The sequence below is a fragment of the Engystomops pustulosus genome, chromosome 1, assembly GCF_040894005.1.
Source record: "Engystomops pustulosus chromosome 1, aEngPut4.maternal, whole genome shotgun sequence".
In the NCBI taxonomy this organism is placed as follows: domain Eukaryota; kingdom Metazoa; phylum Chordata; class Amphibia; order Anura; family Leptodactylidae; genus Engystomops; species Engystomops pustulosus.
The window spans coordinates 152,841,294-152,858,559 of record NC_092411.1 but is presented as its reverse complement, the minus strand read 5'-3'; the positions used below and the strand labels follow the sequence as shown (position 1 = coordinate 152,858,559).

The 17,266-nt window shown below is 39.3% G+C and overlaps 1 protein-coding gene across 1 annotated transcript; it reads right to left on the bottom strand.

Annotated features, from left to right (window-relative positions):
* Positions 1-410: 410 nt before the first annotated feature.
* WDR18 (WD repeat domain 18) lies at positions 411-15,300 on the bottom strand. The gene is made up of 10 exons (XM_072111396.1): positions 15,012-15,300; positions 14,825-14,935; positions 12,000-12,133; positions 9,320-9,461; positions 8,446-8,589; positions 7,004-7,062; positions 3,936-4,060; positions 3,689-3,855; positions 2,247-2,315; positions 411-2,116 (listed from the first exon to the last, which is right to left on the bottom strand). The coding sequence occupies exons 1-10, from the start codon at positions 15,219-15,221 to the stop codon at positions 1,991-1,993; spliced, it is 1,287 nt and encodes a 428-aa protein (XP_071967497.1). The 5' UTR covers positions 15,222-15,300; the 3' UTR covers positions 411-1,990.
* Between the last annotated feature and the right edge of the window lie 1,966 nt (positions 15,301-17,266).

The window sequence follows — 17,266 nt, the reverse complement described above, 5'->3', positions numbered from 1 at the left end:
GGTACTTATTGAACCTCCCTCATATAGAACTTCTGTGGAGAGGATGGAGCCTGGAAATAAGGGCTTATTTAAATGAAATATATACTTAAAACTGTTACAGTACAGTGCTGTTGACTTTCAGACCTGTGGCATAATACATAAACATCATATATGGAGTTCTAATACCAGGGCTGCATTTGGTGCATGAAAGCTCTTGGGGATCTTTCACATTGGTGTTGTTTTTCACAGCTGTTGCTCACCGATTTCCACAGATGCCTTAACAAAGCCATTGTTTTTAATGGGTGTTTTCACAGTGGCTTGTTTTTTCACAGATCCGTTGTCAGTGGAAAAAAAGAAAAAAAATTGAAACACATCCATTGATTTACACTGACGCAGAGCACGGAAGGTAATAGAAGTCGATGGGTCCACACACACAAAAAAAAATTTTTATTTTCAGAAGGACATAAGTAGATGGTATACAGTGACAATATGTCCTGTGGGGAGATGGATACATGAGGAGTGAGTAGGTGCTCTAAGAGGTGCTGAGAAAACGGTAACATAAAAAGAGAAGCTGCTACCTATATTTAACGACCATATAGTCCCTGGGAATGCAGGTAGACCTAGTTGGTTCATGGAATCAGTTCAGTATTTAATCTGACAGCTGACAAGACAGACATTGTCACCAGTAGAGGCTAGCAGACTTGGTGGTTCTACCACTCCAGCTAACAGCACTGTAGTTAGCAATTAAATGAGGGTGAGAAGCACCCACTATTATGGACGGTCTATGCCGCCATAAAGTGACACCATGCTGTGGCACATGCAGTTTGTCCGATTCTGCTGAACATGCATGAACCTCGTACCGGAAACAAAAATTTAACTTTTTTTTATTTCACCAAACATAGAAAGTGAGCAGAAAGGTTTACAATACAAATGCCGTTTCTGCAGAAAATGATACCTAGCACAGATCCAGACAGAGTGGATGTAAAGTATAGTGATGAAGTGTAAAAATACCCTGAAATTTAAATAAAAGCTGACATTTGGGCTGTAAAGTAAAAACTATCAAAAAAAAAAAAAAATCAAGCCCATAACAAAATGGCAAAAATGTACTGCATTTGGATTTTTTTCTAGCTTCCCCGCACATAGCATGATGTATTAAATAATGACACTAGGAATTACAATTTGTACCAAAAAGAACAAGCCCTCATACAACACTGTAAAATGTAAAAGGACTGTGACAATAAGTCAAGGTCACAACAAAACTTTAAAATGTTTATTAGACAATAACAAATAGACATAAAAAAAACTATGTGTTCTGTTTCAATGTAATTATTTTTGCCTTCATGCGGTACCCAACTTGATCATGAACAGGAAATTCTAAAAAGACACTAATCTTATAGAATTTATAGAATGGGCTTGTTATGCTGCATTTAATATATAAGTATATTGGCATTGTTTTGGTGGTGTTAAATCATGCCTTCATATGTAAACAGGCAGGATTTCACATTAAAGAGGCAATTCTAGAAATAATGTGTTATACCCCACCTGCTGCTAATTTAGTGGGGCATATATAGGCGACGGGTTCCCTTGAAAGATGTGCGAAATCCATACTAGAATAAAAACACACTAGCCCTTTTAGCTCAGTGCCAAGCATGTACCTGTAGTAGAATTTTTATATTTTTGTACTACTGAGAAACACTCTGTGAGCACAGTATCCCACATATGTAAAATTAGCACTTACAATAACAAAACATGGAGGGAAGGGGGGAGGGGGAAATCACAAACAGAACTTCTATTTGACTTGCTCTACTGTTCCTCATCAAGGAGATTGTATGTTGATTGTGAAAAAAAAAATCTATAGTGATCTATACAAGTGCCTCATTACTAAACTACTGTATTCCTAAGAGGACTTCAAAATGACAGAAACTAAGATATATAGACAAATCCAGGTTGTAAAAGAGAAATAAAAGAAAATAATTGTAATGTCCATGTGCAGTATATTCCATTGACCAGTTCAGGGTTTTGTGATAATGTTGGCTGAAAAGTCAAACAGATCTTTGTTGATCTTCCGCACCATATTAAGCTCATCTTCAAGTTCTGATGTCCGAGAACGAAGCTGCTCTACGATGCCAGAGAGGTTCTGGATAGGAAAAAATAAAAAGTAAAAAGTAAAAAAAAAAAACAAACAAAACAAAAACACAGAACTACTCAATAAAAATTTAATGCTAACAAATGATAAACAAAATATATTAAAGGAAACAAGAACTTACCTTGCCCTCGGTTTCACCTAGTAAGACATGCAATTGTTCTGCACGCTGCAAGTAAGTGTCCTCTAATCCCTATAATAAAATACAAAAAAAAAAAAAAAAAAAAAAAACTGTAAATGAGCACAAACAATTTTTCTACTGCCAAATATTATTCGAGATTTATTAACCGGTTCGCGACCGCCCGCCGTGTATTCACGGCGGCGGTCGCGTCGCGCTGCATGGAGAGGGCTCACGGGCATATTGCAGCAAAGGCTTACCGGTAACACCCGCGATCGGTGCTAGCACCGATCGCGGGTGTTTTCACAGCGTGGGCTGCCGGCAGCCTCAAACAGATAGCAGCGCATGGGCGCCGCCATCTTACCTGGGATCGCCGCTCCCCGTGACGTCTCCATGGTAGCCTCGGGTCTTCCGAAGACCCGAGGCTATTTCGTTTTAACCCCTTCATTACAATGTACTGATAGCACATTGTAATGAATGAGGAAGAAAATCCCCATATACTGCCATACTGTAGTATGGCAGTATATGATAGGATAGATCAGACAACCTAGGGTTAAAGTACCCTAGGGAGTCTGAAAAATAGTATAAATAAAAATAAAAAAAAAAAGTTAAAAAAAAAAAAAAATTATAAGAAAAAAAACTAAAATTTCAAATCACCCCCCTTTCCCTAGAATTGACATAAATATAAATAAACAGTAAAAATCATAAACACATCAGGTATCGATGCGTCCGAAAATGCCCGATCTATCAAAATATGATAACGGTTTTTCAATGCGTTTAACCCCGTAACGGAAAATAGCGCCCAAAGTCGAAAATGGCACTTTTTTGCCATTTTGAAAAATCTAAAAAAATCTATAAAAAGTGATCAAAAGGTCGTACAGTCCTAAAAATGATATCATTGAAAATATTATCAAATTTCGCAAAAAATGATACCACCCACAGCTCCGTACACCAAAGTATAAAAAAGTTATTAGCGCCAGAAGTTGGCAAAGTCAAAAAAATTATTTTTGTACAGGAGGTTTTAATTTTTGTAAATGTATGAAAACATTATAAAACCTATACAAATTTGGTATCCCCTTAATCGTACCGACCCAAAGAATAAAGTAGACATGTCATTTGGGGCGCTCAGTGAAAGACGTAATATCCAAGCCCACAAGAAAATGGCGCAAATGCGTTTTTTCACCATTTTCACTGCATTTGGAATTTTTTTCCCGCTTCCAAGTACATGGCATGGAATATTTAATACCATCATTATGAAGTGCAATTTGTTACGCAGAAAACAAGCCGTCACACAGCTCTTTACGTGTAAAAATAAAAAAAGTTATAGATTTTTGAATGTGGGGAGTGAAAAATGGACATGAAAAAACAGGAAAGGGCCCGGTCCTTAACCGGTTAAACAGTTATTTAAGCACTTTTTAACATAACACAAACTATCTACTAAAACTCACTTGCTGCTGTTTTCCAAGCCGCATTATGATACCTTCACTCTCAGGACCCTCACATCCTTCAGCACCCTGGAAATGTTTACTAAAGCGAGGAAGGGGAAAGCTAGGTTTACTGTCTGCTCGTAACATGTTTCCTGGTGCTGGTATGATGAAAGCATTGGTAACTGGACCTGAAAATATATGTGAAAGTGTGAGCAAATTATATTACTGACTTAATGAGAAATATAGGAAAGGAAAAGCAAGTCACTACCTCTGTGGTTTGTAGTACGTAGACACTGCTTGCTTTGGATGTCCCAAACACATACAGTCTCATCATGAGATCCTGATACTAGCATACTACCATCTAAGGATATGGAAAGACAAGTCACCTGGTCTCTAGAATCAAAGAACAGATAATTTAATTAAGTAACATTAAGTATCATCAGTAACATTATAGTGGCCTTAATTGTCAGAAAAATGAATAATATCCATACTTTTTAACAGTCAGCCGAGAGAGGGACAGCAAAAACCATCCCTTAATAGAGGAAAAACATAGGGGCGGGGAAATTGGGGTAATTATAGTGGCATCATTGTGGATAAAATCGGCCATCATCACTAAACCTTTACAGATCTTTAAAAGATCTCACCCATATAGTCCTTATCCGGGTAAAGTGTGTGTAAAGCAGACAGGGCCCTATGTTATAACCACTCCTGCAGAAGTGGTTGGTGAGGGGGGGGGGGTGAAGATGTCCTCAGCATGCCCTGGTGCTTTACACATACTTTACCAGGGCAAGTACTATATGGTTGATCTCATTTGGGTTATGTACTTATCCATGGAAAGTTTAGTGAATTTGGCCACCTATAACCTTTAAAAGGAACCATAAGACAACAATTGCAAAAATTTTGAACTTTTTCAAATGTAAATGCAAGACAAATTCACAAATAATTAATAGAAGTCATGTTAGACAGACACTCTCTTTTTGCAACAGACTTGTGAGCTTAGATGTGGACACTGGAAAAGTAGTGGCCTAAATTTCCCCCGTTATGTAGATGAAGAGCAATTCTCTGTAAAGGAAACCAGTCAATTGTTCAATTACTAATTCTGACATCCCTAGCAGCTCGTAAGGATTCCATTCCAGCATTTATCTTGTTGATCCATACATTCATCGTTGTTAAAGAGAACCCGTCAGGCAAATTAACCCCTTAAACTAAATATATTTTCATAAACTTCCGTTAGAAAGCAATGCCCCTATCCCTTCATTGTCCTTCTACATGCCTGTAAACTTAAGCAATGAGGTCCTAAAGCGGTAGGCAAATGACCTGTGAGATGTCCAATGAGTCATTATCATATTCCAGCTGTCCAGCTTATTCATGAGTGGGATGCACAGCCACATCCCCCAGTGCTTGACTGACAGCCTGTCTAATGGTGTGAGGTACAATGGTGTAATGGCTCCTCCGTGTGCTTCCGGGTGCTGGCACCCACTGCACCCTGTGTGTATGAGATACTCCTATACACATGACTGACAGCCTGTATAATGATGTGCTTCCTGGTGCTGGCGGCCACGCCCCCTGCAGCCTTCGTGTTTATAGGAGAGATACAACTGCTCCAGGCAGCCATGTTATAGCAGAACATGTCAGGTACTTGTGTAGCTGATGTCTGTCTCACACATGTGTATTAGGAGGGAGAGCATGACAGCAGATAAAGCACAGACGCTAGCAATGCTTTACTATAAATTATACACAGACATGAGCAGGGGAAGGAGAGGGGAGGGGTAACAGGTGTGACATCACTGCCTCTGACCATGTGACCACCCTCATTTGCATAATAAAGAAAAGATTATTTTAGAGTGATTAATGTATGGATTCACTAGATAAAGGCTGGGATGGAATCCTTGTGAGCTGCTCCAACAGGTAGAAGTATCAGAAATAATAACCTGATGACAGGTGTCCTATAAAATCACTGATTAGCATCAGAAGTGAAATGAGGAATTTGGGCCAGGAGGAGACGGTTCCCTGTTACAGGTCCAATCTCCTCACCCTGTTCATTTCTCTGTGTATAGATAAGTCAAGCATTGTATTAGTACTGTAGTTATTTTGCTGTATGCGCTTCCTGTGAGACACACCGATTCTAAAGATGTGTCCATTCAGGCAGCAGTTACACCTCCTTATCCCCCATACATGGAGGCTACATCCTATACACTTTGCGCAGCATACACTGGGGTAGATGTCTATGTCATAAAGCTGGAGTAATTTGCACCTGAAACGCCGTGTGCCACATTTATTGAAGGTTCTAGACATTTCTGACTGGTTTGAAAAAGGGGACATGACCAGACAGAAAATGGCCTGTGCACCAGACAATTCAATATTGTGGTGCAAAAAACAGTCCAACTAAGGCTATATTCACATGGCTGTATAGGGGGACATATATACGCCGTATATACGTCCCCCATGGATGGCAATGGGCTCAAGGCGCCACACAGGAGCACACGTACCGGAACCGGGAAAAAGATTAGAGATGTCCCATCTTTCCCTGTAATACGGGGCTGTGCCCCATACATTGCTATGGAGAGAGGCTGTGGTGAGCAACAACACACAATAGGTATCACCGCGCGTCTTAAAATCTGTATCAAAATGAAAAATGTGATCAAAAAATGTCGCAGTCCTCAAAATGGTAACAATGAAAACGTAGGTTCATTTCGCAAAAAACAACACCTCACACAGCTCCATACAACGAAGTATGAAAAAGTTAATACGGTAGAAGGTGGCAAAATTTTTTTCTTTTTCATACACATTCATTTAACTTTTGAAAATAAATTAAAACTTATATAAATTTGGCATCACCATGATTTTACCAAACCAAAGAATACAGCAGAGGTGTCATTTGAAGTGCACAGTCAAAGTCGTAAAAAAACTGAGCCCACAAGAACGTAACGCAAATTTTTTTTCCCCCCAATTTTTCAACATTTGGAATTTTTTTCCAGCTTCCCAGTAAACAGCATGGAATAATAAATAACGCCACAGAGAAGTAAAATTTCTTACGCTCAAAATAAACCCTCACACACCTCCGTACATGGAAAAATTAAAAAGTTATGGATTTTTGAAGGTGGGGAGCAAGGAATGAGTGAAAAAAAAACCTGTGTCCTTAAGGGGTTAAAAATGCCTGGCAGAAATAGGACCTGTCTGACACGTACAGTTAATGCACTGTGCACAATTGAAGGTTATGGAGGCTGTAAGCTAGCTACACATAAGGACTTAGGTTTGGGATTTACCTTTAATCTGAGACGATTGAAATGAAGTTTTAACCCTACATGATTAAGAAAGAAAGGCTGCCACATTTACCTGTGTCCTTTAAATACCTTCTCTATTTCACTATTGAACGTTCTGTCTCGCTGCACTGGCTGTAAATAAAAATTAGAAAATGGTGAGAAAAAAAAAAAAAAAGCTTTCCTCATTAGGCTCTATTAAGACCACAGTATTTAATTCAGAATTTGTAAGCAAAATTAATAGTGGATCCTATAAAAGAAAAGCTGTAATGGAAAGATTTGCGCAGCTTTCTCATTCTCATGTGCTACTACTTGTTTTGCCTTTCAAATACTGAAGATAAATACTGATCAATATGCTGTGTAAAGTTCATGTTCAGTTTTAAACTAAAGCTTCTTTTTTTTTTTAACCAGAAAACTTTTATTTATGCTTTGAATCACAGAATAAAGCATATACATTTGCACATTCCACATAGTGATATATCATAACATTAACAGATATGCTTGATACATACATAACAAACCCCCAACACCAAACCCCCCACCCCCCTTCCCCCTAGATCTGAGCTTCTCCTTTCATTGGCATAATAATTCCTTCTCCAGAGGCACCTAGCACCCATGCTATCCTACTCATATTCCTAGCAACCCTACAGATTGCCAACGTTCCCAACTCTGCAGTAACTGCGGTGAGGCCAGTCCTGGACACTCAATCCACTTACTCCATTGTTTTTCAAATTTCTTACAAGCCCCTCTCTTCCTATACACATTCATTTCAAGCTTAATCGTGTTGTTTAGCATTTTCTTCACCTCCGCAAGAGCCGGCGGTTCCTCATCCAGCCAATGCTTGGCAATCGATTTCCGTACGTGGTAAAGAATTTTGGCTACCGCTAATTGTTCTGGTCTAGTTATGTCTAATTCCCCTACACAACCCAACACACACACTTTGGGTTCGATAGGCACATTAACTGAAAACACCTTGTGTATCAGTCTACCCGCTCTTTCCCACAGGGGTTGTAGTTTGGAACACCTCCAGAACATGTGCATATCATCCGCACCCTCCTCCCGACATTTCGGGCAGTACGAGTCTCCCCGCAGCCCCATCCTTTGCAGCACAGCCGGAGTACGGTACACCTTATGTATAAGGAATAATTGCGATCTCCTACGTGCCACATTCAATGATAATAGGGAGGGCGACTCCAACACTTCCCCCCATTCCTCGTCTGTAAGGTTTCCCATCTGCACCTCCCATTTCCTCCGGGTATCAGCCATCTGATCTCCCAGCACCTTATCGAGAATCACTTTGTATACCAAGGATATTAGGCCCCGCATATTCTTCGCTTTTACCACCCCTGTAAGGACTCCAATAGAGGAGAACTCTATATCCTGATCCCCAAACTGTGCCTGGATCGCATGTCTGATTTGCAAAAATTGAAAAAACATAGCTCTACTAACCCCAAATTCCTCCGTCAATTGCTGAAATGACTTAAGCACTTCAGCTTCATACAAACTAAAGCTTCTTACCCATTCACAAAGATCCACCTGGAATATTGATCCATCACTTCCACCACAGAATAAATGATATTCAGCTGGGTCAAATGTTACGGACATGATCCTTACATCAAAGAGGACAGAAACCAGAAGCTCCCCAGATGCAATATCCCAAAGCTGTAAAAATAATGATAATTAAAAAAAAAAAAAAAAAAAAATACACAGCTATAAACAATATCTCACTATATGAAATGGAGCGTTCTAATCCACAAGAGGAGTTACAACACATCTCTTCACATTTTCAAGGAGTGTAAACGTGTGTAACACTATAAAAGCTGTTTCTGATAGCTTAAGGGGTGCAGGCTTGAAAATGGGTTGATATATAGGGGTTTTTTAATGTTATACATTTAAAATTTCATTAAAAACAGTAATTAACCCCAAAATGGTCAATTCTGCAAATACCGATATCCTATTTGTAAGAAGTGTGACATCAAAATATATTATCCAGACATTTCAAAAAATTATGAAAATGTAAAGCAGACATATGGGAAATGTTATACAGAAACTAATTTAGGCACTGAAACCATCTGCCTGAAACCGCGATGATTACGAATTTTAAAAATTGAAACATTTTCAAAAATGTCATAATTTCTTTTTTCTTTAAATAAATGCACTACTTATCAGTCAAAATTTACCACTAAAATGAAGCACAACATGTTAGGAAAAAAACCAAACAAATCTCAGAATCTCTTTGATAAGTAACAGTGTTCAAAAGTTATAACCATATAAAGCGACGCAGGTCAGAATACAAAAAACGAGGATGAGCATTAAGCTACAAAATGGCTGCATCCTGAAGGGGTTAAGCATAGAATACTTTTATGCATGAACCTGGTTTTACACAACTTACCTTTACTGTCTGGTCCAAAGATGATGTAACTGCTCGGGACTGGGGCCCTCCTGTGCCACACTGCACATCGGTGATAGGCAGTGAATGTCGGGTCCATGTGTGACGAGGCTCTGTGCCACGAGCTCCTTCAGCCTGCAAAATACTGATGCAAGAGAGAAGGCATTTATTGAAATTAATTTTTGATTGAAGGCCTTTCAATCTGAAGATAAAGCTTCAGTGTGGAACAAAAAGTAGAGGCTCTGTTATTTCTGCATAATTAAAGGGGTTGGCCACTTTTCAATAAATCTGTTCTATTAGACAGATCTCTGCATCTATACACTCACCGGCCACTTTATTAGGTACACCATGCTAATAACGGGTTGGACCCCCTTTTGCCTTCAGAACTGCCTCAATTCTTCGTGGCATAGATTCAACAAGGTGCTGGAAGCAGTCCTCAGAGATTTTGGTCCATATTGACATGATGGCATCACACAGTTGCCGCAGATTTGTTGGCTGCACATCCATGATGCGAATCTCCCGTTCCAACACATCCCAAAGATACTCTATTGGATTGAGATCTGGTGACTGTGGAGGCTATTTGAGTGCAGTGAACTCATTGTCATGTTCAAGAAACCAGTCTGAGATGATTCCAGCTTTATGACATGGCGCATTATCCTGCTGAAAGTAGCCATCAGATGTTGGGTACATTGTGGTCATAAAGGGACGGACATGGTCAGCAACAATACTCAGGTAGGCTGTGGCGTTGCAACGATGCTCAATTGGTACCAAGGGGCCCAAAGAGTGCCAAGAAAATATTCCCCACACCATGACACCACCACGACCAGCCTGAACCGTTGATACAAGGCAGGATGGATCCATGCTTTCATGTTGTTGACGCCAAATTCTGACCCTACCATCCGAATGTCGCAGCAGAAATCAAGACTCATCAGACCAGGCAACGTTTTTCCAATCTTCTACTGTCCAATTTCGATGAGCTTGTGCAAATTGTAGCCTCAGTTTCCTGTTCTTAGTTGAAAAAAGTGGCACCCGGTGTGGTCTTCTGCTGCTGTAGCCCATCTGCCTCAAAGTTCGACGTACTGTGCGTTCAGAGATGCTCTTCTGCCTACCTTGGTTGTAACGGGTGGCGATTTGAGTCACTGTTGCCTTTCTATCAGCTCAAACCAGTCAGCCCATTCTCCTCTGACCTCTGCATCAACAAGGGATTTCCGCCCACAGAACTGCCGCTCACTGGATGTTTTTCTTTTTCGGACCATTCTCTGTAAACCCTAGAGATGGTTGTGCATGAAAATCCCAGTAGATCAGCAGTTTCTGAAATACTCAGACCAGCCCTTCTGGCACCAACAACCATTCCACGTTCAAAGGCACTCAAATCACCTTTCTTCCCCATACTGATGCTCGGTTTGAACTGCAGGAGATTGTCTTGACCATGTCTACATGCACCGAGTTGCCGCCATGTGATTGGCTGATTAGAAATTAAGTGTTAACGAGCAGTTGGACAGGTGTACCTAATAAAGTGGCCGGTGAGTGTATGTTCCTGTGCCTCCTTTGAGAGCTTCAGCCTTTCCCATGCTGCCCTCTGCATATACACACCTTCCTCACACTGGCTCCTCTATAGCATCCTCATGGTGTCAACCACTGTGTGCGCCACTCTCTCTCTCTCTCTCTCTCTCTCTCTCTCTCTCTCTCTCTTAGGCCCCTTCCACACTCGCGTTGCAGATCACGTCAGAGTTTGATCAGGGTGTGATCACTGTTTGGTCAGTGAAAAACTGACATTTTTCATCAGAGTTTGTACAGTGTCTCAGTTTTTCACGCGCAATTTCAATGTGTTTTTCACGTGCAGATAATGCGTGTGAAAAGGACTCAGGAGTGAGCTCTATCTTTTCTATGGCAATTGATGTGTGAAAAACGCACTTGCATGTGTCTCAGAGTGCAATGCATTTTTGATGCATCTCCATAGACTTGTATGGTGCAAAAGTAGAGCATGCCGAGATTTAAACGCGCGTTTAATAATGCAAGTCTGAAAAACAGTATTTTTAGGAGTATTTGTAGTGGAGGTGGACTATGATATTTGCTGTGATAAAATGAAATATTCAGCTGACAGGGATAATGTAAAAAGAACCATAGCTTTATCCATGCAGAAATTGGGACTATGGCCAATTCCAAATTTACCTTGCATCATACACCAAACATAAGCCTTAAAAAGGCATGTATGCGAGTTAACAGAAAGTAGAAATTACAACAGAAACAATATAGGTCTCAAATGAAACCATAAAAATCATCTTCATTGACCTCTTTAGCAAACACTATATATTAGGCACAATCCTAGCGTTTGCAAAAATCATGTAAAAGAAGAATTCTGCTAATATAACACCCTTATTTTACAAGCTGAACAGTTCCCAGGAACCCAGATTCCTGGTATCATAGTCCTCTACATCCCCACATTACTGTAATTATGCTTTTGGTACTGGCATTAAAACTGAGGGGGACAGGGAGTCTAGCAACAGTCATTCATTGTCCTAGTTATTATGCAGTGCTCAATTTAGCTAAAATGTCAAATATAATATTAAAGAATATGCCCATAGCAGAAGAACCCTGCACTTAATGCCTAGTCGCAACAGTCATTGTAAAAGGACTGCAATAAATTGACTAAAGCACCGCTTCAACCCATAAAACCACTTACCTGAACAGGTTCCACACAAGTGCAAGACTATCTTTGGCTCCTGATAGGAAATGACTGCTGTCATCTGTGAACGTGAGACATGTAAGATCTTGGTAGTGACTATTTAGAATCGAAAGCAGATGCCCCGTGCAAACCTAGAAAGGAGAAGTCATGTTATACACTACAGAGAGGAACAATGTACAAAAAAATATATGCACATATCAAACTTTTTTTTATAGTGAAACATAGTAAAATAAAGAGAAAATATATAAATGTTGCATTTCTATCATAATATCAGCCCCAACAAAGACTGTGAAGGGCCAAAAATTATAAATTTTAAAACAGTCAATTTGAACAGCTTTTAACTGTTACCTCCCACAAAGTGCAAAATGGTTGCATCAAACAATACAACTTGTCCCACAAATTAAAAAAAAAAAAAATTAAAAAAAAAAACCCCTTCAAAACAGCTCGGTCACAAAGAACTAAAACAGACTGGTCATTATTTAATTAAAGGAGTTGTCCAGGCTTTGCCAAAACCATTGTAACCGGCCCGTTGGGCTGTAAAAGAAAACACTTTTCTGGTACATTATTTGGGGGCTATAGCTCTTATTAACTCTTTGTTGGTGGAGGAAATTAAAATCATCAATGTTTAGGGAGATTTTTCTTTTAAGGGTTTTTTTGGCAGTTTACCATACCATAAAAAGATTTTATTTTTATTCTATGAGTCAATACGATTATGAAAATACCTCATTTATATAGATATTTTCTTTCAAATTATACTGAATAAAAAGTAATTTGGCGACAATTTTGCTAATTTTAGCATCACAGTCTTTTCATATTCATATCTTTTTTATTTTTTCGGCTGACAATTCTGGTTAAGGGCTTATTTTTTGCGAGAAGCACTGTTCTTTTTAGTGGTCTTATTTTAGAGTGCGTAACATTTTTTAAAGGGTATTAATTAAAAATTATTTTTTTCTGAGTGTTTTTTGGGTTTGTTTATTACGGGATTCACTTTGCGGTTCCAATAAGGATTCTGTTTTATTATGCATTTTTCACGGACACAGCGATACCAAATAAGTGTGGGTTTTGTGTATTGTATTCAATGAAAACTACCGTAGATACTCGAGGGTGGGAAATGCATTGGTCACAGCCTCCTCCAGTATATAGCCAGCCATCACCCTTTAGTATATAGCCAGCCCGCAGTTTACCAAGCAGTAAAAAAAAAAAAAAAAAACACTTACATACTCACCTTCGGGTGGTCCCGATGTTCGGTGCGCCTCCTTTACTGTCTTCACCACGATGTGCCGGTCCCTGCGGCTCCTCTTCTGTAACAGCTGGCAGAGACTCAACCATGCGCTCTGCCAGACGGCGCATACTATGATGCGGCTGCTTATGATGTCATAGTATGCGCCGCCGGCAGAGAGCATAGCCGCGTTTCTGGAGAATAGGTACCATTATATACATATTATGCACCACATTCTACAGCATAATATGTATACAACATATATGTGATGTATATGCTGTATATGTGTGTACAGGCGGTCCCCTACTTAAGAACACTCGACTTACATACGACCCCTAGTTACAAACGGTCCTCTGGATATTGGTAATTTATTGTACTTTAGTCCTAGGCTACAATAAACAGCTGTAACAGTTATCAGAGGTGTCTGTAATGAAGCTTTATTGTTAATCCTGATTCTTATGACAACCCAACATTTTTAAAATCAAATTGTCAAAGAGACCAAAAAAGTTCTGGCTGGGATTACAATGATAAAATATACAGTTCCGACTTGCATACAAATTCAACTTAAGAACAAACCTACAGTCCCTATCTTGTATGTAACCCGGGGACTGCCTGTATATGCTTTTTGTTTTATATGGTTTATGATGTGAATACTGTGCATCCGTTTATGGCACTGTATATATGCGTGTAATGTGTGTGCATTAGTGAAGAACTGTGACACTTCAAAAACCATTGTACTTTATGATCATGATATCCTCAAAGCCTTCAACTGTCCATTCTGAAAATTATGTATGGAATTCTGTACACAACTGTAAAAGTGTAATATATGTTCATTCCACTCATATAACATGGTCATTCCCCATCTAGAAAGCTCAGGTTATTCTGTACACAGTCCATGTGTAATATACCTTTATTCCCCTATAATCTACACATACAACCTGTTCATTACCCATATGTTATTACCTTTATGATGCTCAATTCTGTAAAAAGGTGTATATGTGTAATATATTTTTATAACACACATATACATATACATACATATATAGACATATACATACATATAAATATATACATATACATAAATATAAATATATATATTATAACAGGGAATTCTGTACACAGTTAAATATGTGTAATATATGTACATACCACTATAAACAACCAGTTCATTCCCCATCTAGGATGCTCAGGGAATTCTGTACACAGCGAAATATGTGTAATATATTATATACCACCAGTTCATTTCCCATCTAGGATGCTCAGGTAATCTTGTACCCAGCTCTTTGTGTGTAATTTATGTTCATTAAAGTATTACCTACATATAAAACCTGTTCATTCCCCATCTAGGAAGCATAGGGAACTCATTATACCTCTAATTATTTTTATTTATTAGTTTTAATGTTCATTCTTTTTCTTCATTTTTTATAGCAAACCCCTAAGGAGAGTGCTACAGAAAAAGAGGGTACTTTAAAGGGGGCATATAAGAGTAGGACTGTAGGATATGGGGCAGCCCCACCAGTCCCTGGAAAAATGGTTGTGGTCCACTGCACGGCTGGCACTATGCGTGAGTATGCCATTTTACTCAATAGCTCTGGTGACTTACCTCCCACAGGTAGATACTCTCTGCTATGCCCGCTGCCAGGTACAGTCCATTAGAAGATGCTGCTAAACAAGTCACTGGAGCCGAACACACGATCTTCTGCTGGAGCTGATCCTAAGGGGAAGCAGGGGTTAGTCAGGGCAGATGCCAGGCAGCGCAGCAGTGAGGGCTTCTTTTTCGGCTCACCCACCTTTCTTTGTAGTTCCCATACATTGATGTAGTTCTTCCCCAGTTGCCCTCCGAGGAGATACTGGCCCCCAAGCATCACGAGGCCTCGCGGCGAGCTGTTTCCTCCACGGTAGGTGAGCAGAACCGCTCCCGTCTGGGGATCCCATGCCGAACAATTAGCAACTTGTCCCGCTGCATCGGTACTCAACACGAGCTCTAAGGGCGCCGCCATGTTAGCCCGGGCAAAGGGTCACGTGTTCCACACACAAGCGGATCGCGGTACGTCACGTGACTGCGCGCTGCCTGCACTCATTTGTCTGGCACTGATGATGTATAGCCATAGCTTCAGCCGTGTGTGAGTCCGGTTCCCGGTATTGGAGGCGAGACTTGTACTGGGTCAAGAATGAGTTTGATGATACTGAACATCTCCTCACACAAGCAGCTTTAATTTTTACTAAGATCGGTAACTCATATAGCCATATGATGGGTGGTTGTTCTGCAGCAGAGTTGTAACTGTAATGGCCTGCAATAAGGTGCCATATAATATAAAAAAAAATACAGAAAGAATAAGTGATTAAGAGTTTTTCCAAACACGTACGTTGTGTAAGTGATACATTTTGGTTGCTGTTTTGTGTTTATTTATGAAAAAAAATTACCATTTTATTAACATTTTCACAATTTCAAGCAGACAGTTTTACCACCCAAATTAGTTACTAACATTTCCCACATATCTGCTTTCTGTTTTTATCATTCTAGAAGGAAATAGACAGCATATGAGTTAAATGAGTGTCACATGACCATGAGATATTTCAGGGTTTTTTTTTTTGTTTAATAAATTAGCAAAAATATCTACATTTTTTGGTTCTTTTCTGTCAAGATGGGGTGCAGAGTGTACATTAACGAGCAAAAAAAAAAAGAACTTTTTTGATCTTACCAATGGGCTGCAATGAAACAAAAAGTGAAACATTTAAAGGGGTTTGAATAGTTTCCGTACCCACTGTTTATACAGTCCATGAGCTTCTACTGAGCGGAGTTTTTTAAACCCCTTAAGGACGCAGGGTTTTTTCGCTCATTTCTCTCTCTCCACCTTCAAAAACCCATAACTTTTTAATTTTTACATGTACATTTTTTTAAAAAATCATGTGTGTCACATTCTTATGGGCTCAGTTTTAACGACTTTCACTCTGTGCCCCAAATAACACCTTGACTTTATTCTTTGGTTCGGTATGATCGCGGTGATACCAAATTTATATAGGTTTTATTGCGTTGTAATACATTTTAGAAAATTAAACGAATCTGTAAAAAAAAGGAAAAGAACATTTTGCCATCTTCTGAAGCTAATAACTTATTTATACTTTGGTGTACGCAGCTGTGTGTCATTTTTTGAAAAATGAGCCGATGTTTTCATTGCTACCATTTTGAGGACTGTGCGACATTTTGATCACTTTTCATTAAATTTTTTATGTCATGTAAAAAGGTGTAAAAGTTGCATTTCGGACATTTGGGCGCCATTTCCCGTCTCTGAGGTCACTGCAAGTTATAACCGTTTTTATATTTTGATAGATCTGGCATTTTGAGACATAGTGATACCTAATGTGTTTGTGATTTTTACTGTTTATTATATTTTATATCAGTTCTAGGGAAAGGGGGGGTGATTTGAACTTTTAATTTTTTTTTAAATTTTTTTACGCTTTTTAAACTTTTTTTTTCACTATTTCTTAGACCATCTAGGGTACATTAACCCTAGATGGTCAGATCGTTCCTACCATATACTGCACTGCAGTATATGGCATTTCTACACACTATAGGCAGACGCCATTCAGCCTCGGGTCAAACGAAGACCGGCGGCTGTCATGGCAACCGATTGCCGCCCCCCCCTTCAGTACCGCCAGCGACTTTGGTGGTGGGAAAGAAAATATTAACACCAGCGATTGGTGGATATCCATCACAGAGCGTGAATGGGTTAGATAGTACAGGCGGTCCCCTACTTAAGAACACTCGACTTACATACGACCCATAGTTACAAACGGACCTCTGGATATTGGTAATTTCTTGTACTTTAGTCCTAGGCTACAATAAACAGCTGAAACAGTTATCAGAGGTGTCTGCAATGAAGCTTTAGTGTTAATATTGATTCTTATAACAACCCAACATTTTTAAAATCCAATTTTCACAGAGACCAAAAAAGTTCTGGCTGGGATTACAATGATAAAATATACAGTTCCGACTTACATACAAACTCAACTTAAGAACAAACCTACAGACCCTATCTTGTAT